At 41.2% G+C, this 26231-nt stretch overlaps 2 protein-coding genes across 5 annotated transcripts; one reads left to right on the top strand and one right to left on the bottom strand.

Annotated features, from left to right (window-relative positions):
- Positions 1–262: 262 nt before the first annotated feature.
- Positions 263–21504, bottom strand: LOC101164263 (WD repeat-containing protein 37). The gene is made up of 14 exons (XM_004080915.5): positions 21127–21504; positions 20140–20407; positions 18611–18707; positions 18438–18533; positions 16760–16824; positions 11529–11667; positions 11345–11416; positions 10420–10464; positions 10225–10301; positions 9912–10146; positions 9459–9600; positions 3643–3777; positions 2782–2896; positions 263–2700 (listed from the first exon to the last, which is right to left on the bottom strand). Exons 2-14 carry the CDS (start codon positions 20290–20292, stop codon positions 2569–2571), a joined length of 1503 nt encoding a protein of 500 aa, XP_004080963.1. The 5' UTR covers positions 20293–20407; positions 21127–21504; the 3' UTR covers positions 263–2568.
- On the top strand, positions 21493–26024 carry idi1 (isopentenyl-diphosphate delta isomerase 1). Of its 4 annotated transcripts, none has more exons than XM_004080916.5 (7): positions 21493–21627; positions 23524–23725; positions 24173–24345; positions 24498–24590; positions 24672–24802; positions 24874–24978; positions 25065–26024. In XM_004080916.5, exons 2-7 carry the CDS (start codon positions 23592–23594, stop codon positions 25275–25277), a joined length of 849 nt encoding a protein of 282 aa, XP_004080964.1. In that variant the 5' UTR covers positions 21493–21627; positions 23524–23591; the 3' UTR covers positions 25278–26024. The 4 variants fall into 4 exon arrangements, with proteins under 4 accessions (XP_004080964.1, XP_078794513.1, XP_011487054.1 ...); XM_078938387.1 differs by having other exon boundaries at positions 21495–21627; positions 23589–23725; XM_011488752.4 differs by having other exon boundaries at positions 21591–21627; positions 23589–23725; positions 24177–24345.
- Positions 26025–26231: the final 207 nt, after the last annotated feature.

A 26231-nucleotide genomic window follows, 5' to 3' on the forward strand; every position in this document is an offset into this window, starting at 1 on the left:
GCATTATTTAAAATTCACTGTGGTAATGTCCAGAAACTAAATGAGAAAGAATGTGTCTCTGTCCAAATATTTATGGTCCTGACTGTATGTACGCAGGTGGACGGACAACACCATGTCCCTCTTATTCACACCATAAATCATTATCATCCGAAGTTTTGCATTTGCAGATGAACGAAGTACGACTTTCTTCCAAAGCAGACACGTCTCATTAAAACTGGAAGCAAAGCCAGAGAAGAATCTATACTGAATATGATGACAGATGTGTGGGAAAAAAGGGGAAAATCACTTTTTTATTCAAAAAACGTCAGAGCACGAAACAGTCACAATAAAGTATGTAAAGTAGATCACATAACACAGCTGGAGTTGAATAGAAATTCACTTTTGTGAGCCGAAGCCCATTCTTTTTTTTTTTTTTTCCTTCTCCTCCTGCAGTAATTTCATGTATCGAGCCAAAAATCACATTTCCTCCAGTTGGAATTTCATAAGCAGGCCTCACGTTCCTGTTCCAGCCGCAGATTAAAATGACACTGATACCAGCGGACGCAAGATTGACTTCTATGAATGGAACAGGAAAAAAAAGAAGAATGAGATCTGCACCGTGCTGCAGGCCACAATTAAGTTCTCTAACAAGCATTTGGAAGATGCTCAGAAGGATAACATTTCTGCACCGTCTTACAAGGAAATATAAGGCAAATTTATTCCATTTTATGCTACATCTAAATGCATAACGAGGCTTTTATCTGCAGAAACGGCAATGAAGTGACTTCAACACACTTATGTACACTGAGCTACAGTACATCAATACCAGTCAAATATGCAAGTACAGCTTTTTTTGTAAGGATCTACAGCACTGAAATAAGTTAAAAACCACAGCATCGGTTCATTTTTAGCCTATTGCACAAGTGTAACAAACCACGTTTGCTTAAATCCAGGCATGCTTAAATAAACGGAGGATTAGGGCCTCATAAAAAAAAGAAGAAATAAATATATGAGAATTAAGTCACAAAATTATGAGGAAAAAAATTCCAACATAAGAATTAATTGGTACAATATTTTTTTTAAAGTTAAAATTTATCAATTAGAGACAAATGAACATTTTTTGGAGAATACTGTCATAAATTTACTGTTTAAAAAGTCATCATTTTAAAAGTTAAAAAATCATTCATGTTCCAAAAAAAGAATTGTTATTTTATGAAAATTAAGTTGTACATTTATAAATAAAAGTGAAGTAGTTCAGCAAAAATCTTAAGCAATGTGATATCCATCCGATTTGTCAGCATGGGTAAAGTTGGATTGTCGTTGAAACAATTTAAAAGCTAAATGTAACAATAAGTTTACAACATTTGTAAAGACTCAAGTCATTGTACAGCGTTATCCTTTCAATTTTGACTTAATGCTCATCATTGTACAACATTTTTCTCAGAATTGTACTTTTTCCAAGTATAATTTAGATTTTTTCCAATCCTTTTGCGACCTTACTCTCATATATTTGTTTCTTCTTCTTCTATGGTGACCCGAATACTCCGTCAAATTCAGTGTTTGAGTTTCAGGAAAAATAAATGGTTAAAAAATAAAAATAAAAAAAGAACAAGGCTTGAAGCTCGGCTATTGCTTCTGTTTCTTTAAAAGAAAGGAAACCTGAACAAGGTCAAAATGGTGTTTTCGTGTGGACAGGCACAAACAGTAACCAACAAGTTCACTTTGGGATCACACTTTACAGCAACACAGACGATGTCACTGGCGGCACGACTTGGAATCAGAACCAGCGAAGTATTGAGAATACTGCATTGAAGTCTGCCTTTATTGCAACGCCCTTGACACTTTGCATCCCATCAGAGAGGCGGAATAAACCCAAATATATATATTTATGTATGAAAAGAAAAGGCTTTGTAAACATGGAACAAGGCAGAGTAAAGTTTGACAACATCTGGAAGCGTGGCGCACGACTAAAAGTGTCAAAAATAAGAGGCAAGGGCACAAAAACAAAACTAAATTAGGCATCGGTTTTAAGACGACACAGCGGGCCGGCCCTCTCCGGGCAGGTAGAGCGGCGGGCGGGTCAGGGGTGTGATATGTTTCATTCAGTGAGATTAAATGATAAAACCGTCTGGCTGAGCTCCTCCCTGAAGCGGCAGACGGGCCACTCCATCCTAAGTACACGCCTTCTTCTGTCTGCAACGCCATTCTTGTCGATTGAAACACTTGAGACGGTCGACATGCAGAAGCGGGAACGAGTGAACGGTGGTGAACAGTGGCGGGAACGAACGGCGCACAAACGCAGACTCAAATATGTTCCACACAGAGGAGGGCTGAGCCGCGTCACCATCCACGTGGAGGGAGGAGGAGGCGGAAACGGAAACTCTGCGGCCTCGCTCATGCCAGCCGAGTCACCAAACAGGGGAGTAAATCTGACATCATCTGACAGCTGCACGCTCAGAAACCCAGAAGACGCATGATGTCTTCTCCGCTTTAGCGCTCCAAACGTTTGGCGTGCTGGCATGTTCGAGGCAGCAGATTCCAGTGTTGGTTTGTACCATGCTCTATGTACATGGGGGGGGTCGGGGTCGGTCACTTCTCCTGCAGCAGGGCGGGGATGTTGATGTTCCAACCAATGGCCTGCCGGTCAAAGCCACAGGTGAAGAGGTTGCAGGTCTGATTCTCCTCGTTCCACGCGGTGCAGCACACCATCCGCCTGTGACCCTGCAGGAGGACATTTGGGGAGTTTAGTTTGATTAAACGGGTGGATGGGACTCTTTCTGCCCTGCTCCATCCGGTCCTCACCATCCTGTTGCTGCGTGGAAGTCGGGCCAGTCTCACTCCGCTCATGTCGAACAGCCGGACTTGCCGATTGTCGTGTGGTAGGGCGATGATCCTCTGGTTGGCAGAGACGCTAATCCTAAACGACGATAACAGAGAAGATAAAGTCAGATGTTTGGATTTTTTCAGAGCAGAAGCGTGTTCACCAGCTGGTATGAGTATAAGGCTCATGTCACGTTGACAGGGTCCAAATTTGAAACATATTTACAGATTCCAGTCTGTTAAAAAAAAAAGACTGTGGGTCAGAGATGGTTGAATGTTGGGTCACATGACCCCATTGAACTGCTTTAAAGCAAGTTTTCAGCACAAAAATAGTTGTTTCTTCTTGAATACGAAGCGTCTGAATCCCGACCGTCTAAGAAATGAATAATTAGGTCAGAAAAACATTTTACTCTAAACCAGATGATTTAACAATCAGCTGTCAATCAAAAGGACACATTTACAATTTCCAAGTCAAAGTAGCTCCACATGAATATTGAAGATTTACCACTTATATTTTTAGCATCAAATGGTAAATGAGTTGATTTGTGTTAAAAAGTTGCTCTCTCTCTTCGTGAACCACTAGCGTGCCCTGAGTTTGGGCTTGCAGGTAAGTAGCTGAAGAGACAAGGTGGGGTTTCTTGGACTTTCATGTAGCATGGGGTCAAATCAAGATCAGCTTGAAATCAATAAAAAGTCTGACTGTAAATTAGAAAAATAATATACATTGTAAAAAATAAAATAATTGAAGTGCACCAATTGTGATTGATGCTCTGAGTGGAATCGTGCTGCAGTTCCCTCCTCTGCCTGCAGGAGGGCACCCGACAAGCTGAATTTGTCACCCACCTGTTCACAGCCGAGTCGGTGCGGATGGTCGTTATGGGCGACCTCATGTTCTTCAGATCCCACACCTTGACTGTGCGATCGTCACTTCCTGAGACCACGTTGTCTCCCGTGGTGAACACGGCCGACGTTACGGTGCTGCAAGCAGACGCGAGGTGAGGAGAGGGGTTAGACGTGACAACAGACACTGACTGAGTTCATCATCAGTTCTGGTCCTTCAAAGAAATAAGAAAAAATATGGTGAAGTTTTCCTAAAGAACACTTATTTATAGGCGGTTAATTCCCACAGTGCACTGCTGCTCACGCATTCGGAAAGATGAGACAAAGGCACACATGCGTCACAGAGGATGTATCGGGTACAACGCCGCAGTGATAACTGGCTTCCGGAGTTACGGTTTCTTTTTAAAAACATCACAAGGCTTCGCTTGAGCAGAGAATGGTTGGCATGATCTTGCTCTGCTTTTGTCACATGCGTGCAGTCGTCAGGGCAACGTGAGGGATTTATTTAGAAAAAAAAAACACCAAAAAAAATAGAACAAAAGACTTGAAAGCTTTCACGCCGCTGAATGCGATGGAGCTGCTGGGATGCTGTGAAAGTTGGTTTCCGCTTAAAAGTGTGAGGAGTGGAGCTGGGTTTGGTGTTCAGCAGGAAAATCCTACAAAGACAAACCATCAAGAGCATGACTGTGTGTGAGAAGCAGCTATGGAACCGGGCTTTTTTTTTTTTTTAAATGTAGACTGCATCATATATGCTGATCGGTCGCAGGAAAGAAAAAAAAAACCCAACCTAGTTTGGTCCAAAAAAAACAACAAGGTTTTACAGGGAAAAAAAACTATCAACCACAAAAAAAGCAGCCGGGGTGCGCTGTCATGTGACAAATAGACCGAAGAAAATAACAAGAATAAAGTACTAAAAACTGGTTGAATATTCATTTCTTTTGTAAGTGGGGTCTGCAGGAATTATACATGTTATACAATTTGCTGCGAATGACTCAATTCAGAGGTTGCCAAAAACTAACCCTTGAAACTTGAAAAATAGTCGAAAAATACCAAAATGTTGAATAAAAGACCAGGTCGTCACACGGACAACCATCAGGTTCATTTCTGGTTGTCCTCCGTGACATCTGGTTGTCTCGGACAACAGGATAACCACTTATTTCGAACGCTGGTTATGGTGTGTATACTTGGTGATGTAGTTTTCCTGTTCACAAACACGGGGGCTTTAAAGGAGATTGGTTAAACTGCTCTCCTCCTCTCTTTCGCTGCTTGGGCTCAACTTGTAGTTCTTCCAGCTAAAACTGTCCTCCCCCCTAATTCAAACTGACACGACATTAATGGCTAATTAGTGGACCAAACTTTGGTCTATTATCCGAGCCGAGGCTCCGGGAAAACGGCTGCCTGCTTTCAGGCACCATTCCGACTCTGCGGGCTCCTGGCTCAGCTGGGAGCAGGAGAGGTGCAGCGAGGAAGAGGAGGAGGAGGAGAGGAAAGACGGGAGGGCGTGCTAAGAGGGAGGTGTGCACGGAGTGTAATCAGACAAGGTAATTGATTAAAAGGTTGATTAAGGTTAAAAGGTTTTTTAGAATGGGTGTGAGGAAGGGGGGGAGGTACTTAATGCTCTGCAGTGTCTCTGACAGCCAAGGTCAAGAAACCCTTGGACTGGAGAAGCTGGAGGGGAAAATGGAAATCGTGTTTGCACGGATGGCAAAGGGCCCAGAATGTCTCCCAAACTTTATTCCTCTGCTTTACTTCTTCATTTCTCTTATGTAAAGGTCAATAGATCTAAATTGTTGAGGAATGTAGATGTGTTTGGGATCATCGTCATGCTGGTAGATCCCCCCACGTTTCATCCGCAAAAGCTGTCGCTGACCGAAGGACATTTTTGACCAGAATTTCACCGCCCATTCATCCTTTCCTAAACACCAATCAGTCGTCCTATCCTGTTATAGAAAAGCATGATGTTTCCACCCCCATGCTTTATAGTGGAGCTCAGGATTCGTCCTTCTCCAAACATGGCAAGAGGCGTTTCTACCACATTTGGTCTCATCTGATCACGTGACATTCTCCCAATCCTCCTCTGGATCATTCAGATGGTCTCTGGAGCACTTTAGACGGGATTTGAATCCATAACAAAGAGTATTACTATAGTAACCTTTGTTACTGAGGACCAGTTCCTCTGTGCAGTTCTGGGCGATTTCCTCACTGATCTATAGATCACTTGTTCTCCACCAGGTTAGACCTTTCATGGAGCCTCAAGTAGAGGGAAATTGCTCAAACAGTTGATTTTCCCTCCAAAGCTGCTTGTTTATTGTAGATCGGTTCATCTCGGTCTTGTCCCTAGTATCCTTCGATGGTCCTTTGGTCTTAGTCATGGTGGAGAGTTTGCATTCTGACTGTTTAAAGGTGTGGACAGGTGTCTTTTGTGCAGATAACCACATGACAGTAACAGGTAACAATGGAAGAACAGAAGACCTTCTTAAAGAAGAAGTAACAGGTCTTTAAGGGACAGAATTCTTACTCGTTTGTTGGCGATAAAAACTTATTTTCTGCACCATTAGACAAATAAACTCTTTCAAAATCATAGAATGTGATTTGCTGGATTGTTTTTTTAAACATTCTGTCTCTCAGTTCTAATGAAAATTACCGACCTTTCATCTTTTTCACTGGGACAACTTCCCAAAAGACAAACACGGCTTTGCAGCACTTTATGTTCTGGTTGTTCTGGGTTTTGCTAAACTTTACTTTAAATAGTAGATTAAAGCATCAGGATCAACAAAACAGGTTATTCTTCAATATTTAGATTTATAAATACGCAGTAAAAATAAACATTTGCCGTCAGCTGCTTAAAGGGGGCAGACTTCAACAAAAATTGTAAAAATGGACTGATTGTAAAAAAAATAAAAATTGTCAATGAAACTCTTCAGGTTCAGAGGACTGGGTGCTCGGAGAGCGCCTTGTTAGTTTTTGCTGCGCTGCAGCAAAACTGACACTCATTGAGAAACTGGCAAGTGCCTGAGTAATTCTCAAGAGACTGGATGTCAAATCTGCAAGTAACCCCAGGCTACACACTCGCACACACTCACACACAGACTCACACACTTGCATCAAGTGCAATCAGAGCATCTGAGGAAGCCTTCGACGGCAGGAGAGACAAACGCGACATGGCATCCCGTTTGTAGAGCAAGTCTGCTGTCATTTCTCGTTTGCCCTGGCTGGGTTTTGTTAGCTCGCACACAGTTGTCATTACACTGCAATTATGGTGGGGCAGGCGGGAGGAGGGAGGGACGGATGGAGGGCGGGGGCTGCACTTTTAGATGCTGAAGCTGGCTGTCACCCAGCGTTAGCTGTAATTGCCAGTGAAGACGACTTCCTCTGTCGATTCTAGGCGCTCCTGCTCGATTCAGCACACGTATGACAGGGAGATCATTGCAGACCTGTTTAGATATGAGACCATGAAGATGGGAAAAACACCAACGCGATAAGAAAAGGCCTCCTTTTATGGACAAAGTTTACCTAAAAGCCCTGATCTTTAATCACATTTTATAGGCTCCAATATTAAAATGAAGATTTTGCCCCAGACTTCAGAGAAACCAAAAATATCCTGTCCAGTTCAGTATTTTACAAGTTAAACTTTAAACAAATTTAAAATTAATAAAATAAAATAATAGTAATAGTTTAAATGTTTCTTTAGTTTTTTATGTAATAGTTGTCTATTATTAACTCTTCTGATTCTCTGTATTTGACAGTTCTGATGGGACACTGAGGTGCCCCCCCCCCATAGCCTTTGGTATGACCCAACTGTGGTTTTGATCTCAGTGTCATTGACTGTATATGAGAGCTAGTGTGCGACTTCCCACAATGCCTTCCTTCTGGCTCCAACAAAGTGATGTCAACTCAGTCACCAATTTGTTTTTGTGATGCGGACACCGCCATGTTGGAATCAGAAATCTGATTGGTCTGTTTACAATTTGAATAACTTGCACAACAGAAAAAATACTCTACAAAATAGGATTAGCTGATTTTAAAAAAGGTATCAGAGCAACAATGGATATTCTGACAAATAGAATAACTAAGTAACAGCTGTTTGTGGCTTCTTGGAACCAGCAGGTACTTCCTGTTTAGAATGTGAGAGGGGAGGAGTCACTCAGTCCAGATGTCATTTACAGTCAATGCGGACACCCAAGTTTAGGTAGTGCAGATTTCTTGCTTTTGAATGCATTACTGAAGGGCAACAGGGAGGAAGCCGCTTGGGAATGACGTAAGGATGGAGAAAACGGAGGAAGAGCCGCTAACTGTGAAACACCAGCGCTTAATCTCATTACAGCAATTGTCTATGGGAAAGAATTAAAGTGGGGTCTGCAGGAATTATACATGTTGGGGTTGTAAATGTAATGAGCTTGATGTAATCCCCCCCCTCCTCCAGCTCACAATCAAAGGCTGCCAGAAAGATGCAGCCAGCCAACACACATGTAAAAAACACACAAACACACACACTCCACTTGCTGTTTACAGGGAGCGCCACAGACCAGTCTGACAGTCATCGTTCTGAAATGAGCACCGCCACTGAGTGTTAGCAAGCAAAGTGCCAAATTACATAGAGTGGGGATTAACATGGACAGAAAGATGAATGGAAGAGAGGAGGAGGAGGGAGGATGAAGATGAGCAAGCTGTGGGTAGTGAGGAAAAAGTGCTCATGAATGAGAGGAGCTTTGCAGTAGAGCAACAGGGTATAAGAATGTCACGTGAGAGGGGAAAAGGGGGATCAAGAGGTGCAGCAGCACCACCCTGTGGTCACAATTCAAACTGCAACAACAGCTGATAAAAGACAAATCAGCTAAGCGGTGCACTGAGACGAGCATCAAAAATGTTCATCCCTTCAACACCAGAGCTTTAGCTTCAGTGTTGAAATGTTTTCCACTACAGTAACTCTTCAACCATTTATGCAATTAACAGGATTACAACGGATTTTGTTTCGATCTGCGACACCTTACTACGGTGGCCCGGAAGTGCGAATAACACCAACAAATCGCTCAACACAAAAACATATTAAAGATCACAAAAGTAAACCAAATGATAAACAACATTACATTAAAAAAATCCAGAAACCAAAAGGTAAAAATTTCATAACTGAAATGGAGACGAGACGGACTCTGACGATGACGGAAGGGAACCTGGCGTGTTTGATAGAAATGTAGCCCGGATGTTGGACTTTGATGGAGTTTTGGATGCAGATTGATGACTGAAAAAATTAAAAAATAAATCATAACTGAAACGGCAACGTTTAATCCAGTGCTGTTGTGTGTGTTATGGGAAATAATATGGCTTTAATTGAGTGTTTGTGTGTGTGTCTGGCAGGTCAGTGCATGGTGTGGCTCTTTGACTATCCCAGTTAAAAATTACAGCACTTTGTGTCAAACTTGTTCCCCACCCCTGTTTGTGTCAGAGGCTTTATTAGAAAAGAAACGGCAGATGTAACGTGGATTAAATTGCACTGCATTCGTTACCGTTTTAATCCACGTTACAGCCGCCGTTTCTTTTCTATTAAAGCCTCTAAAAGAAAGTCCTGACCCGCTGCCTCGCTGAATTTGACCAGCAAATTGCAGCCAATCAGATCAACCAGAAAGGTTACCGCCCCCAAGTGACAAAAACGCCCCTTTATATTGCGCTCAGTTGTCTTTACGCCCTTTCACTTTATGGCAGCGATGAAACGCCATAGTATCTAAGCCACACAGAGATGACTGGCAAAACATTTACTTCTGTTCTGTCCCCTGAATAGAAGCTATAAAAGCGTTGTGTGGTGTAGAGTGGACCACACTCACTCCGTGTGTCCCTGAAAGACGTTGACCGAGTGGATTGACGGGTCTCTGAAGTCCCACAGTCTGAAGGTGGTGTCTCTAGATGACGTGACCACGAGGCGCTGGGTGGGGTGTGTGCAGCAGTGGGTCAGCTCCTGGTCATGGCCTGAAAGACACACATGCTTTTATTATCCAAAGTGTGCGCACTGAAGAAAGCTGCTGACATGCCAAAACTTAAAAAAGTATGTTAATCTGCATGGAAATTTCACGCAAATCGAACTCGAATGGATTCAGCAGTTTGGCAGCAATACCCAACCATACCAACTAAATAATTTAGACACAAACACACAAAATAAACATTCAAATCAGTTTATTTTTAATCTGAATACTGCACTGACCCATGCTCACAGTATAGCAGTAAAATACCCTTCAAATGAGCCAGTAACTATTCATGAGCCATGTTTAACCTCCACATACCAGTGAGTGTGTGAACAAGTTCTGATGTCTCCACCTCGTACAGGTTGGCAGCCCGATCCCAAGAAGCCGTCACCACCTGTCGTCCTCCTACCAGCCAGTCAGCAGTGATCACCACGCTCTGGTGGCTCTTCAGCGTTGCTGTGGCAACCCTGACCGTGGGGACCTCGCATGGACCTTCTCCGTCCACCTCGCCCTCCTCTCTATCCGAAGAGTCCTGGTCATCATCGCACAGAGCCTGCGGGACGACGCCATGTGTCAGGTCCACGTTACGGAGCGAGTCGTGATTTCTTCAGTTCGCTCCTGAACTACTCACAGTGACATCTGGTGGTGGCTGCGGGGCGGGGAGCTGCACCATGTAGCGCCAGATGTGAGCCGTCTGATCTCCAGAGGCTGGGGAGAAAAAGAGGAAGTGCACATCAACAGAAAATGTCTGAAATCATCCAGCTTTGTGGTCCAGATGCTGCATTAAAGGTTTAAACGTGAAACAGACGCACGATCGAGTGCGTACCTGTGAGCGCCATCTGCTCTGTCGGGTGGAATTTGATGGAGTTCACTGTATAGAAAAAGGACCAAGAAAGATTTGCTCTGAATAAAAAGTAATATGAAGAACAATGTGACAAGAGAATATTCAGATATCTCTTAAAACAAATTCATTTTGTGTAAACTAGAGATTTTGACTGTATAAGACACGGAAACCTAATGCTGAGTTTACACTGAACGTGATTTGGGCGCCAAATTCATGTTTGCTCCTCAACGCTTATCCAAAAATGTGTTTAGAAACCGGACTGTCCCGCCAGAACTTTGTTCACTCATCATGGAAGACATGGATAAAGAAATCAGTCATCATGTCTCCATATCTGAGTTCATGGGATCATTCAGAGACTCTTCCGGTACGGTGAGGTTCACCCTCTACTGCAGCAGCTGCGTCTGAATGACGGCCGCTTTCAGTGGTACTTCCGTCGCTCTGTGACCCAGTTTGATGACTTGCTGTCGCGCATTTTTTCCCCTCGAGGAGAGAAAAAATAAGAATAAATCTAATGGACCATTTTATTGTTGTCTTGAGAAAAAACAAAAAACATAAATCAAAAATATCCTAAAGTTCAGGAGGAAAACAAACAGCAACAATCAGCTTCTCCTCCGTGTTGGTTTGGGGCTAAAGATGGTGATTATGTCATCAACACATCTCGGGCCAAAGCTTTATTCCTGATTGGTTGACGTTATGCACATTCTTCACCAAAGTCCAGATATCTGAACTTTGGAAACAAAAATCTGGATACATTTCCTAAAAAGCGCCCCGCCCGACATTCAAATGGCGCCGCATGACCTCTCATCGCGTCTGTACGTTATAACTTACAGTTAAAACTGGACGCCCCTGAAGCGTTAACCACGTTGGATGTAAACTTAACATAATGCTGCACACCTCCATTTATTACCTGATCCTGCATGGCCGCAGTACTTCAACAGACACTTTCCTGTTTCTATACTCCACAGCAGCGCAGAGTGATCTGTTGGAGCAGAGCACATGTCAAAAACAATATGGAAAATACTAAACTGTTGTAGTTGAAGGAAACCACGGCTTTCTCGTGGTGCATCCTGACTCCAACAGTCTGAGCGTACCAGCAGAAGCCGTGCCGAGCACCACCGGTTGCGTTCGGGTGACGCTCAGGTCCCAGATCCCATCTCGATGGCCCACATACTCCTTCAGCAGCTGACACAGAGCCCGGGAGCCTGTGGTGGCCTTGAAGCTGGACACGATCTACAGAGGACAGGAACACCAGTGAATTTACAGGAACAGAGCTGAAACCAACCCTTGATGGTGGTTTACAATATATGAGCGTTAGTTGAACAAAGTTAAGTTCTAAAAATAACCTGCTACGAGTCACATCTGCAAAGTAGGCTTCTTTACTTTTCCCAATTATATTTTACATGTATTAATGCTGTAAATCCTTTCACTACACACTTTTCTCAGACGAACATCAACATTTTCACAGGTTTTTCTCAGGTTTTAACCCAAAGTTCAAACCTTCATAGAAAAATAAGCCCTGCCTAATAGAACGAAAACAAAGATCTGATCGCGATCAAAGATTTACGTCAATTTGGCAAAGTGTAGATAGTTCCTCACAACGTTTTCTTTTTTAAGGAATTAGCGAGTAGTGAGGGGATCGAGACATTGGTTAAATTGAATAAATAAAATCGATTTCTTATAATTTGTTCTGGAAATATTTCCTGCCGAACATAAATAGCGCCCACTAGTGGCCGGTATAGGCTCTGCAGCCCCGTGACCCCGAAAGGGATAAAACGGAATAGAAAATGAATGAATAAATAACGGATAAGAAACAGAATAACGGGTAAGAAACCAGTTTCATGCATCATATATATCAAATAAAAGAAAAATAAATAAATGTAAGCAGTTTGGCCTCCTTTACTGCCATCCTCATGTTATTCTGCTGCAGGGCGTCCAACACCAACATCAGAAGATAGAAATTTCACAAAAATTTCTTCCACTGGCTCCTGACAGAAATGAAAGTTTCTAAATATTTTTCTTGATTTGGATTTTTTTTTTACTTCGGAATAGCTGCTGTCTGCTTCACATGGAATATTTGGGAAAAGCTTTGCCACTTTCAAATCAAACCAAACAGCTCACCGGTGTTATCTCCACGACCACACGTCAAATCAAATCTGAGCGAGGGGGAGACGGAAGGTCGCTGTGCTCCGACAGCAGAGCTCTAAAAATATCTCTCCTCCCGCTTACACATGACATCCAACGCTGCAGGAGTTAGGAACTGAGGAGTGACGCAGTCTGAGCAGCACATGCTGCTGCAAGCAGCGTTATCAGATCTTTGGGAGTCAACTGATGCTGCAGCAGAGCAGCTGGATCAACCAGGACATTTGAACACAAATTACCTCAGAGTTTACGCTCACAACGCGCCGCAGCGCCATCCTATAGGTCAGAGGTCTCCAATCTTTTTCAGGCCACGGACCGGTTTAATGTCAGACTATATTTTCATGGAACGGTCTGACGGAGGCTGAAGTGGCCGTCTGATTTTGTTTTTAGCGTCTTCAACCTCATCCTCTGTAAAATATCTGATTTATTTTTGCACCAGATTTTGTTTAGGATCCAATAAAATGTAAAATAGATTTTCCATTAACCCTGACTGTCAAAGCGGAAGCTAAAAAAAACGAAAAACTTTTTACAGTGCGACGAATAAATACAAAAAAAGTGGTAACTAAAACAGCCATTTTCTAAATATAGTCACTATTAGCAACAACCTCGAAACATTAGACCGCTAGTTGCTGAATATTATGCATTATTATAATGTGTGGGAAGCATTTTCCCAGTAAATCCATTTTTGGAATAAAGCCTCCTGGTTTTTGTCTTCTAAATGCTGATAGCTTTTATTTTGAAGTCAAAGGTCCTTCTTCTGTTTCCTCTCTGGCTCTTTTCCTCAAAAAGAAACCAAATCAGTTTGTTTTTTGTTAACTTTGCTAGCTTGGGGGTTTCTAGCTGTCTGTGCAGCAACTTTCAGAAAGTAGTGGATGGATTTTTGACCGAGCAGCCTGACATCCTTCAAGATGGAATCGGATGTGGTGGAGAGTCCAGTAGTTTTCCAAAATAAAACTTCCTTCCAAATCATGTTTTTTCTTCTTTGCAACCTGGTACCAACTGTCCCATGGAGCCCGGGGGGGGGGGGGGGTCGGGGATCACTGCTGTAGGTCATGAGAAGCCAGCGACAAGTGAGTGATGAGAAAGCTAAAACATTCCAGGCCAAACCTGTGATGCACAGAGGCTACTGTTAGTGCGGATGATTAGTTTCCAGTCTGAACGCTGGTTTTCACTCAGGATTATTAGAGCTGTTGGGTTAGCTGTGTCATCCAGAGACGCCTGAGCTTCAGCTGATTCATCAGAGAGGTCCAGCCTCTGGATTATGTGTCGTTCTTCCATAAAGCTCCAGTTTTCAGTGAAAATACTAGCAGACATTTTAAATAAGTCCGTCTTTAAAAAGAAACACTATTTTATTTACAATTTAAACGTGAAAAAAATGAACAATTTCATCTAAAAAGTAGATCCTTTGGAAAGCCCTGAATCTTTGTTCACTAAATTTAAACATTTTACAACTTTACTGGGGTTTTCTGTGCCAGAATAATACCTAAAATGATGGAAAATGATGTTTTTATTTGAACTAAAGCCTCCCATTATATGTCAGCAGAGGTCAATGTGCTTTATGCAAAAGGAGGCACAAACCTGCTTTAAACACAACTTTCTTCAGAAAAAGGTTTTTGACTTCAGTTTGTGCTCATGACTCATAAAAATAAAAGAACAGAGCGTTTTAATGAAAGCGCCAAAACCTTTTTTGTGATAGAAGAACAAGGTGACCTTTAAATTATATTCAAATATTTAAAAAAAAAAGAGAAAAACCTCTGCAGGAAGATGCCAGTCTGGTGAGACACTTTGCTAAAGAAAATGAAATAAATCATCCCGTTTGAAAAGAATAAAAAATGTAACCGGAGGTCAGTTCTTCCAGGGCTCTCGGGTGTCCTGAGGCCAAATGTCAGCGGACTATTTGATCCAAACTAAACTGTAGACGCCGTTTTTCCAGCACAGATGTGGAGGAGCATGAGTCCACATGCGACAGAGATAGTTTAAATCCTAACAGCATTCAGGGATTATAGCAGAACCACTTTACAGCAGACTATGACAGTGCAAATGTGAAAATAGATTTCAACAGTTAAAGACTTTGATTACATTTGAAAGCAGAATCATTTTCAAGGTCGCTAGAACTTTATGTTAATTTATTGGTCTAGATTCTTTTTAGTAAATTAGAGAACAAACTGATCATTTAAAAAACACCCAGTCATCCATAGTTCAAAAATCTTTGGCCTTTTTTTCTTACAATAAGAAAAAATGTGGTTGTATTACAAACGTTTGGAAGAAAAAATTATTATTTTGATGGGATGTTGAAGGAAAACATGAATTCAAGAGTTTAGTTTTGGTTCTGGAGGCCTGATTTTATTTTTCTTAAGCTATTTCTGCTTTATGTGTAGCTAAATACCCTTTTCCAGGTTCAGATGAATAAAACACACCTGATCTAAACAGTCAACAAGAAGTGAGTCTAGGAAAACAATGAAGCAACGTCAACTGAAATCCACCGACATGTGAGTAACGTTAAAACAAGCTCATTTCTTCTGCATCGCCTCTTTTTATCCCAAAATCTGTCTAGAGGAAGGAATCATGGACAAACCACAAGAAACTTTAAAATGCACTAAATATGACGGGTATTTTGGGGGGGCTGATTTTACAATTCCAAAATCCAGTTCCCTGGGAATTCTGAGAAGAAGAAGTCTGTTAAAACATTGACCTTCACTAGAATGGCAACTATAGACCACAATGCATTGCTTCTAAATGATTTTTCATGTATAAAATGTATTTAATTTCTTATTTTATAAATTTATTAAAGTTTTACGTGAAATCAACTTTGCCATTAAAAATAACATCAACAACATAAAAAAAGAAGAATGTGCCCCCCCCCCCCACTTTATAGTTTAATGGAATTCAGACATGGCTTTCAACAATGTCCAAGCTCCTCTCCACAGTGCCATCTAGTGGTTACACCTAAGAATGACACTACCTATGACAATCATGTTTGTGGTGTTTTCTCCCATGTAATAAAATAAAAATGCCTCTTGCTCTGAAAAAAACATGTACAGAACATTCAGTTCATTTTAACAGTGTAGAAATTAAGATTTCATTATTTGTAATTTAACTTCACATTACTTATTTATCTATTTATGTAGATAAATAGATAAATATTTATCTACATACCTATCACTTGCTTTTTGTGGCTGGGGGTTTGGGTCTTTTTATTGCATTTTTCGGGCTCCTAATTATCTTTTAGATTTTATAGAAGTGTAATGACATTTACATAAAATTAATGTAAATTAAATAAAAAAATCTTTTACCATCTTATTGTCAATACAATTTGTTGTGTTCCAATTTTTCCTACTCATTTCAAATCTGCCTAAAGTTATTTCAACAGGGTGGATTTGATGTATTTTAACTGTAATTTCTTTTAATATATTGCCATGGCATTGTTCTCTTCCAATGGCTGCAAACTAAAGCAAAAGCTTAGCAATGTGCGTGTTAATCTATTCTAAACGTCATAAGAAGTCTGGCACATAAACCCCAAATGTAGCTGGTAAATTCATTTTCAGGTTTAGATTTTGGCTCCAAATGACAGACATTCCACAGTTTAATAAGACGTTTATCATAAGCTGTTTTACAGATAATTTTCTGCCTTTATAATAAAAAAAACGATGCAAACCATCCCTAAAGTTAGTAAAATGCTTCTTCTACATTTCTGAATATGTTTTTTGTTATGTAGCGGCTCACTGAGCTTTTTCTGTTTAGGATATGGGGTCAAGGTGCAATCCAACAGAATCCACAGCAGTTTCCCACGATGCTTAGTGACAAGCAGCATTCATAAAAGTTACCCATGAATCTCCGCCCCACAACTCCCATGTGGTGAAGCTGCGCGCTCCACCTAATTTGTGCTGGAAAGTGCATAAGCACTACCTCGGTAAAAGTTAAAAGAAAAAGAAAAAAAAGTCACTTTAAAGTTTGGATTCTTCAGATTTCTGTAACTTAATCTAATATCAAAGACCAGTGAAAGGAGACAACTTTAGTATCAAAAAGCAGGGATTTTTAAAAATCTGTTTACCTACTCTGATCACATTTCTACTATCCCTGGGGAAGGAAGCAGACCAGTTTTTCTTCTTCTACCTCAAAAACATAGGATTCTCACAGAGCGTGCATCCCATTGAAACACAATAGATCAGTGGAGCTCTGGTACCTTGCTGGTCGAGGCCTTGTAGGTGGTCTTCAGCTTCTGTGACAGCTGGCTGGTACTGTGGCTGGCTGTGACAGGAACACAAAAACACAAGAAATTACTGAATTTACAGCTATTTGTTGTTTTTGTTTTGTGGCTGGTAATCTGTGAGAACGTCACGGATCACACACCAGGTTTACAGATTTAAAACCTGAAGAAAAAAAAAAATCCAGGTTGTTAATCCGACTATAACCCAGAGGTTAATCCAGAATGAGTCCTGTTGGCTAAAACGATGCTCGTCTGTACAGAATTTCAGCTGCAAATCAACTCAGGAGGATTGTTTTAACCGACACAGAACAGATTTAGCTACGGTTGGAGGTTTCTGTGGCTCCTTCAAACGTTCTTCTACATCGCGTTTCATAATATTAAAAGTTCCTGTAAAGATATTTAGACCAAAAACATTTGAAAATGACTTTGGGAAACAAGAAAACCTCAAAACAAACATTGTTTTATTAAGGAACCCCCCCACCCGCAAAAAAAAAAGACAGATTTGGATTTTGGCTGCAAAAAGCTCATGTTTTGGTCGACATTAAAAAGTAAAATATTGCGTCATAAAACCCCAAAGGTTTAAATTTGTCCCAATGCTTTCTCACTTCAAAATACAAAATTGAAATCAGAAAAAATGTAAAACTGAATGTTTTTATTTTCATCAAAAACTGCATAATCATGTATAACTGTTTAATTATTATGATTCTGAATAATGTCAACACAGAAATGCTCTTTTTTTTCCAGAACGGTACGTTCTCTTTTTTTTTCTTAAGATGTTTATTTTTTAATTGGTAAGTAAAGCCCCCATTGGTGGGAAGAGCCGACCCGTCGAGAGTCACGCTTTCTCATCTCCCCTGGTTCCAGCAGGAGAGCTTCCCTGAATCCCCAGAAAATTGGCTGCCATTTTTTACATTTTTATTTCTCTTTTTTATTTATTACGTTTTTACTTTTAATTTTTTTGGCCGTTGTTGATTGCTGCTACCCAAAATGAACAAACCAAACCAAAAAAATAATCAAAGTAACTTTTGTTCTTGGGTTCTCCAGGGTTAAAATGGGAACAAATCCTAATTGTTTTTTTTTTTAAGATAACAGACTATAAATCTGCCTTTTTTGTCTTAAAAAAAAGAAGAAGACAAAAGTATAATTATACTCTGCAAATGTTTTCGCATCCATAAGCTGTAGATCCATCCACAGAGCACATAAATAAGAAATATATTTATTTATTACAAAAAAATTGTTTTTTTACTTGTGATTTTTGTGCAGGTTGTTGTTCTTTTTTTGTGCCTAATCAGTCAGATTTATTCTTAAAAATTCCCACATGCTGTCTTTTTTAGTCAATTCTTCTTCTTTGATGATCCTAAAATGTAAATCTAATTTCATTATCTGTTCTGATACATTCATTTCTACATGTTCCTCTGATGCGCCTGAATATTAGTTCGAGTCCACGAAAACTTCCAGGCCTGTGTTGAGCTGTTTTATGCAACTTTTAGCCCTAACTTAAGATGAAAAATGAACAAATTCCCTTATTTTAGTAAATATCTCCTGCTAATGTCTAAATTTTGCACCACTCAGTTAATAAATCTTGCTGTCATCTAATGCTGTTGGAAAAAGCTAAACATATTTAACGTCAAGGAAGCTCAACACAAAGCCAGACCTTTAGCTTTCAGAGCTCCTTTGGTGGGGTCTCCTCCATCAACCGTCTGCCCGTCTCCAGTCAGCCGCTCGTTCAGCGAGTCGATTTCCCGCCGCACTGAAAAGCCAGCAGCAGAGTCAGAGTTTTCTGACAGTTCTGTAATTCGGATTGGTTAGGGTGCAACGGTTACTCACAATCGAGGTTTTCAATGTAGAGATTTTCAAACTCGCGCTCAATCTGGCCAAACAGGTCAAGGAGATTGTTCCTGACGTGGTGGGGCAGCTTGGAGTCCTGAATGGAGGAAATGTGAGCTCAATGTGAAGAAGCAGGAAACGTGATCACATCTTCATGCAGATGGGGCGACGTGTCGTTGAAGCGAAACCCTCACAAAACTCTGAACGAACTGCCTTACCTCCATGAGAAATCCCACAAGTTGCCAGGTACTTTTCACCAAAACAAAATTAAGCAGAAAAAGTACAAAACTTTGAAGAAACGGCAAAGGGCCATCTGAGGAGCCGCGGCACAGCACACATGTTCTAAACCTGCAGTAAAGAGGCGTTAGCAGCTTTGACGGTTTACGCCACAAACTCCTAAGGCATAAAAAGGTCATTCACGAAATTCAAAGCTGCTTACTTTTGTTCCTTAAACCTAAAATGCATTTGGCTCAATAAAGACACCATTAAAACGAGGCAGAATTAACGCTCTCCGTGTTCCGTCCGGGCTCATAAAGCTGTCTGTGTATGTGGAGTTTGAGCTGTGGGGGTTGGACTGAGTACACAAAACAGCCAGCGGATATAGGCAATAGACACAAAAAAATAAAAGAGGACTGTTGAAAAGACTAATCAGACCTGGACAAGCGGCTCATATTAAAACTTGATGAGGCAACAGGCCGCTGCAAGCTGAGCTCGAGTTTTGCTTGCTGGACATGGAAAGACGAGCGGAAAAAGTAAAAGCTGAACGACAAATGGGGTCAAATTAGGTCAAATGATCAGATCTGAGGAACTTCAGATGAAATCTAGAAGGAGAAATAGCATTTGCACCAGCTACAACTTCACATGCCATCATCTGTTTGATGAGGGAGTATAAAAAGACTTTGTCCACCTTATCTGAGAGGCAGCTTTTGCTGTGTTGGCTCTGCAGGCAACTCCCAAAAGTTAACAACTGTAGTCTTCTTGTTCAAACAGAAGCCATTTTTATCATCTCAGTCGCCATGTTAGGTCATCGTGTGGGTTTCATTTAAACAACCTTAGTTAGAAAAAAGTTAATCACCAACTGCATGTCACCAGCGGTTCGGAAAAGTCACAGCAGATTCCTTTGTTCTGCATTGCAAGAATTAGTAACCCGAGGTCACGGCCACACCAGACACTTCTTTAACGTTTACTCTGAATGGGATTCTGTAGCTTCTTACAAAAACACAACCCTCAGAAACATCTCACAATCTCACATCTTACAAACAATGTGGAGATGTGGGGATCTGGGATTTTACACCAGCAGGCAGAAAAATCAAAACAATGCTGTCCAACCGGATCACAGCTTACTCTTGTGCCTGACAACAGCAGCCCCACACCCCGACTAAAAGACAATCTAAACTTCCTGTTATCCCAGCATAAGCTGTAGATTATTTATCATTTTTGTCTCCTAAAGGCTGTTTCTATATATTCTGACCTGCAGGTGTGCAGGAGGAAAAGATGTGAACGTAAAGGGCAGCCCCCCTCGCTCTCACCTGTCCTTCCAGCATGTCTCCTCGGAGGACGCCCGGCGGCCTGTCTTCTGTGCTGTTGGTGCGGCGGATCGACAGGCTGTGAGCCTTGCGCTTCTGCTTGGGGTGACGTGCAGCTGAACCTGAGCCGCTGCTGCTTCCTCCCTCCACAGGCATGCTTTCTACCTGATGTGTGGCTCCGCCCCCTCACAATCCACCTGACAAACTGGTAAACAGAAACCACGCTCGCTGGCTGGAGAAAAGCTTGGGCGCGTCAGTTGTTGCTGCCTGCCTGAATATGCAAAGCAAGAAGGATTGTTAGTCAGTCTTGCCCTGACGCAGAATTATACTAATTTATTCCTAAACTCTGGGATTAAATGTCACTTTGTAAAAACATGCAGAGTCTCTAGTTTTACAATTTCACATGAATCTACTTTTATCATGCGCTTCCAATGTAATAATAAATGATAAGAATATGATTATAGGCTCAAAGAAAATCCCACAGAATTTAGTGATGGCTGATGGAAAAGAAATAACAACTAAAGCATTACAGGACATTATAAAAACACAAAAAGAAAAATCACTCCATTCCAATCAATCCATTTACATTTATCTTGTAGTTGTCACACAACCGGTTCAGCCACAATTCCCAGATGCTTTTCATTCTGCTGTCACATTTTCTCACAGCTAATATTATAGCTGTGAGAAATTTTTATTAGTAATAAAAAAGAAAACTCTCGGGTCACAAAATGTGGAAATCAACCATAAATCTAGAGTTTAAATGAGGAAATGTTAGCTGTTTGTTTTAAATTATACATTTTTTATGCGTTTCTGCGGTGATAACTGGAATATTTCCGCCTGTTTGTAGCAAACTAATTTGTTTACCAAACAGCGTATAATAACGATGCAGCCGTTCAGGTTTAATCTTTTTTAAATGCATACTTTTTGTTTTTCATTTATCGTGGGTTAATATAAGGCATTTGAATGATAAGAAACCGGACCGACACTCACCTTACTGTCTCTGAATTCATTGCCGTCTCTTCAGCCCTAAAAACAGCTGTAAGCTAGCATCGCTAGCCGCCACATATACCGCGGTGTCTGTCTGCGCTACTCACGAAAACTAAGAGACTTTTGTGACGTTTGAGTTCATTTCAAGCTGTATAATCAACTTAAGACAATCATCCTATTGTGTGGCTTTAACAATGGATTGTGACGAAATGCTACATATTTGCGTCTATCTGATTTTTCTTTTTTTTTCTCCCCCGTCCAATATTTGACACATCACATTAAGATTACATCCGTGCTCCGTAGTTGTGTTTGCGCTTTTTTTAGCCAATGAACGGTCAGGCCGTCAGCCACGCAGCCAATGAACGGCCACGACGTTGGCCACGTAGCCAATGAGAGGCTTTAATGTCAGGAGCTGGGAGGTGAACTCCACGCGTATTGGGTTGCGAGCATCGACGCAGACAAAATCCAGCGTGTTTGGTGCGCCTGTTTGTAAGAAAACGTGCTGTAAGTAGCCGCGTTTGCTTTCGGTTTTTGTGCGTGGCTTTATATGTACGAAACATGCAGCGAAAACTCTAGTTCGGCTACAAGAGGCCTCAGCAGTTGGTGGTCTGATGGTGTGTTGACTTTCAGTGTGATCGATGAAACAGGAAATGGATCACACTGGACCGGAAGCGGGCTAGCCCCATGTAAACAACTTGTTTTTTTAATAGACTACTATTTTTTCATTTTAATTAACCATAAAAAAAATTAGTAATTTCTTTATAAAATGTATGCAGAACACGAAGATTTTTTTATTTAAGCTTCTTATTTAAACAACTATAAAACAAATGTAAAAGTAACTAGAAACTTCCTAAAGTTAAGCTAATAAATCAAATATGATTCTATTGAGGATGGGATTTGGGCCTAACAGCCTAACCCAAAAATGTTGGTTGTTGCGTATCCTTGAAAGACTCATACTTGTAGAGTTTTGGTATACTTTTCCAAGAAGTCCTTGAACAAAATTATCAGTTTCATTTTACAGGGACAAATGGGACATACCAAAGGAGTTATTTTCTCCTCTTGAAATCCTTAAAGTTATATTTAATTAATAATTCATTATAAGGAGAATTTAAATTAATTTTTCATTACATTTAGTATAAGTTATATCTGCCCCTTTGTGGCCCTCGGTGAAAATGAGTTTGACACCCCTCAATTAAATGATGAAAGGTGAAGCTCCTCCTTCATGCAGGTCTTGTTCTCTGCAGGGTTTTAATTTTTTTCTGGCCAAAACCAAACCATCCTAAAAAATTTATTTTAAGGATGTTTTTGTGATACAATTTGAGAAGATTCATCAGCTGTTTGATGAAAGTTTAAAAGAGATAAACTCACAAGATTGAAAAAATAGTCAAAGAAGGATCTACAAAACGCAGCCAGTTAAACTCAGCAACACTGAGACAGAAATGTCTCCATCCCAAGGAGACAACACTGAAACAGAATGGGGTTTATGGCATCAGTAGTTTAAGAAAAACAAAGTGCATTTTGGATTGAGAGCAAAGCTGGTTTTGAATGAGTCAATGTAGCCATGTCAAAACAGAGAACCTACTCTTTACAGACTTAAGGGTCTGACAAATCTTCTTTCTTCTGTGTTTTGGAATCGTCGCTCAGTCAATTGAAGTCCAATTCACAGCTGTCACACAATACAAGAAGACCACAAACAGGTTTCACGTCCTCCCAGTCACACAAAGACCCATTTTCTAGTATCAGGACATCATGCAGAACACGAGTCATTAACAGCAAGTTATGGAGGTTTTTGTGCTTCTCCCCGACAGCATAGAAGCTCCAGCAGTCAGAACCCGTGAAGCTACATGGATGAGCGGCTTTGTATATTCATGAATTGAGGACACACTGCAGTTTCTTTGCAAAATTTCATCTGCTCTCAGCTACAGTCTGCAACAACCTGCACACAAAGGACAAAAAACAAAAATTCACATTTTGTTGTGTTTTTTTGTCTGGATCCAGGCTGTTAAAAGAGGTTACCAACCCTGCAGACACTAGTGGCTAAAAGCAATGAGAAGAAAGAGTGGAAGACAAAAAAAGTGTTGGAAAATAGCACAAAGATACTAACGTTTTTCTGTAATCACCTGAATTTTCCAACCCCGCATTAGCTTAGTGAAAGATCCTTAGTCGTTCATTCTATAAATACCTGCTGAAACTATTTTATTAGCATTAGTCTCTACAAAATCTGTAAAGAATATAAAAGTTGGTGTGATCAAACTTAATTAAAAACAACTTCAAACGTATTCGTTTATTTGAAGACTTTTTAAAATGTGAACAAACTGTATTCTTATTTAATATTTATTAACTAATTGACTGGGTCCCAGTTCCTCCCTCATGTGTCACCCGATCCTTCTCTTGGTACAGTCCGCTCCGTGTTTTGCGGGCAGCCTCCTCTTCCGGCTCTGTGATTGGTCCTCTGTTTTGGTCAGGCCATGGCCCCAGCGCTGTGGGCGGCGCTACGGAGCGTGACCCGGCAGGGAGCCGCCGTGCTAAAACCAAACGGCTTCGACGGAGTAACACTGTTGAGGAGCAAGGCTGTCAACCCCTTCAGTAGAGATATATTCAGGTAATTCAGAGCGGGAATGCAGCTGTTGTTTTGTTTGTCGCTCAATAATAGTTATGCTAGCTGTGCACGAGGAACTACTACTGTTTGCCTGTTAGCTAATCGCTTGTGTGATGATCCACGCCTCCTAGTGTGACCTTAGATGTCTATTCAAATCCAGACAAACTTGGAAAGCACTGATCTATGTTTGCTGCTACTCCTGGTATATCAAGTCATTGTACTGGAGCCTTTGTAAACTCGGGGTCTCTAGACTCTAATAGTTTTTATTAAGATGGATAGTTTACATTCAGAAAAGCAGCACAGCTTTACTGCTATCAAGACAAACCATGTCTTTTAGGTTCAGCTTCTCCTGCTGAGTACCTGGATCACGTGATTCAGTGTTCAGATTGAGTGATCGCACCTGACTTGTTCCTGATTCGAGACACCACACTGACCGGTCCTCTGCTTCAGTCAGGTGAGACACCTGGGGTCAGCATCCGGCATGCCTGAGATAACCACGGACCACCTGGACGAGAAGCAGGTGCAGCTGCTGTCGGAGATGTGCATCCTCATCGACGAGGACGACCGCAAGATCGGCGCTGACACCAAGAAGAACTGCCACCTCAACTCTAATATTGATAAAGGTTCCTGCCTGAAGACCTTTTTATTTATTTTTTCCTTTACCTGTAACCTTGATCTGCTTGTAACGGCCTCTGTCCTCCAGGGTTACTGCTTATTGATTTTTTTTTCCTTTACCTGTAACCTTGATCTGCTGGTAACGGCCTCTGTCCTCCAGGGTTACTGCACAGAGCGTTCAGCGTCTTCCTTTTCAACAGTGAGGAGAAGCTGCTCCTCCAGCAGAGATCTGACGCCAAAATCACCTTTCCTGGTCAGCAGTAAAGTCTAAAACACCTTATGTTTACCTACAAAGCGTTGAGCATATTTGATGACACTGAATATTTGTGGGCAGGATGCTTCACAAACACCTGCTGCAGTCATCCTCTCCACACAGACAGCGAGCTGGAGGAGAAGGATGCGTTGGGGGTGAGGAGAGCCGCTCAGAGAAGATTGGGAGCTGAGCTGGGTATCCCTCTGGAGCAGGTGGGCGGAGTTACTTCATTGAAGGGAAAATGACTGTTGTGCATCAGGGTTGACCTGCTGCCTTTCATCAGGTAACTCCAGAAGAAATGACATATCTAACAAGAATTCACTACAAGGCCCAGTCAGATGGTGTTTGGGGAGAACATGAGATCGACTACATACTCTTTGTGCAGAAGGTTGTGCTTCCGATTCTTGAATTTTGGGCTTTTTTTCTTCCTATTTACCCTAAAAAAAACAGTGAGCATCCTGTGTCTCTCTACAGGATGTTGACCTAAGTCCAGATCCCAATGAGATCAAAAGCCACTGCTACGTGACCAAAGAAGAGCTCAAAGCCATGCTGGAGAAGGCCAAGCGCAAGGAGCTGGAGGTCACGCCCTGGTTCAGCCTCATCGCCGACACTTTCCTCTTCAAGTGGTGGGACAACATGCACAACCTAAAGCAGTTCATGGATCACAGCAGCATCCATCGCATGTAACCACAAACCACACGGCGGTTGTTACGCCAGGGAGCCGCGACATTTTTCAGAAAAGAAGGGAAGCTTTTGGACATTGAGTCATCTAGTTAGTGTTGATTCACAAGACTTGAAGCGTTCAGGAAATAACAGCCTCTTTGAGAGAATAGCTTATTTTTTATATTTAAAAGACTTTGTGCCTGATTACAGGTCAGTGTATAGAGCTGATGATGCCCAACATACAGTGTTGACATTCATTTTGATTGTCTTTGTAATTTCTCTACAATAAACTATTTGAACAATAAAAAAAAAACTGCAAATCTGTTTACGACTTAAAAGCAACATATATTGGAATTTTGCTCTTTTTTTTGTTATTATGGGTACGTTACCTCACTTCACATCTGCTGATTCATGCCATGTAATGTCATCTTGTGATCAATTGCTGAAGTGTTCCCAGTGGTCTTTTAATTATGATTCTGCAGTTTTTAGCCAAAATATATATTTTTTAAACTGTCATTTTCTAGGACCGTTTCTGTAGAGCAGCAATAGTTCAGTAGACATTTGCCTGGGTTCTGGATGGGACTGTTGGTGTGGAGCAACGCCGCCCCCCCCCCCTTCCTCTCTGTTACCCAGATCTTGGAGCAGGAAGCTTGTGGGTCGCCCAGCAGAATTTCTATGTTAAAACTACCATGTAACACTACACAATCTCTATTATTTTTCTTCTGCTCCTGATTTACAACAGTTTAAATAAAGAAATAATCAGAAACGCAATGTTAAGCTTAATTTTCTTTATGCAAGTCCAACAGAAAAATGCCTTAAGAATATGTTGAAAACAGCAAAAATAATTATCAGTGGTCAGTGGATCTTTAAAAATGTCATGAATCAAACTCTCCGCTAGGTGGCAGCAGTGATTTATCCTTTTTCAACCAAGTCTTCCAAAGATGGTGAAGTCGTTGGTTTCACAAAGTTGGATTTGAC

The sequence above is a fragment of the Oryzias latipes genome, chromosome 20 (genome assembly GCF_053564925.1).
Source record: "Oryzias latipes strain Hd-rR chromosome 20, Olatipes_Hd-rR_3.1".
Lineage (NCBI taxonomy): Eukaryota > Metazoa > Chordata > Actinopteri > Beloniformes > Adrianichthyidae > Oryzias > Oryzias latipes.

What these genes read in the sequence shown, in the direction of transcription:
- LOC101164263 (XM_004080915.5), bottom strand. Translation starts at nt 20,292, where the DNA reads ATGCCTGTGGAGGGAGGAAGCAGCAGCGGCTCAGGTTCAGCTGCACGT. An exon ending in GCTCGGCACGGCTTCTGCTG is followed by an intron (nt 11,417 to 11,528) that starts GTACGCTCAGAC and finishes CTGCTCCAACAG; the next exon opens with ATCACTCTGCGCTGCTGTGG. An exon ending in ACTTGTTCACACACTCACTG is followed by an intron (nt 9,601 to 9,911) that starts GTATGTGGAGGT and finishes TGTGTCTTTCAG; the next exon opens with GCCATGACCAGGAGCTGACC.
- idi1 (XM_004080916.5), top strand. Translation starts at nt 23,592, where the DNA reads ATGGCCCCAGCGCTGTGGGCGGCGCTACGGAGCGTGACCCGGCAGGGA. An exon ending in TTCAGTAGAGATATATTCAG is followed by an intron (nt 23,726 to 24,172) that starts GTAATTCAGAGC and finishes CCTCTGCTTCAG; the next exon opens with TCAGGTGAGACACCTGGGGT. An exon ending in TGGGTATCCCTCTGGAGCAG is followed by an intron (nt 24,803 to 24,873) that starts GTGGGCGGAGTT and finishes GCCTTTCATCAG; the next exon opens with GTAACTCCAGAAGAAATGAC.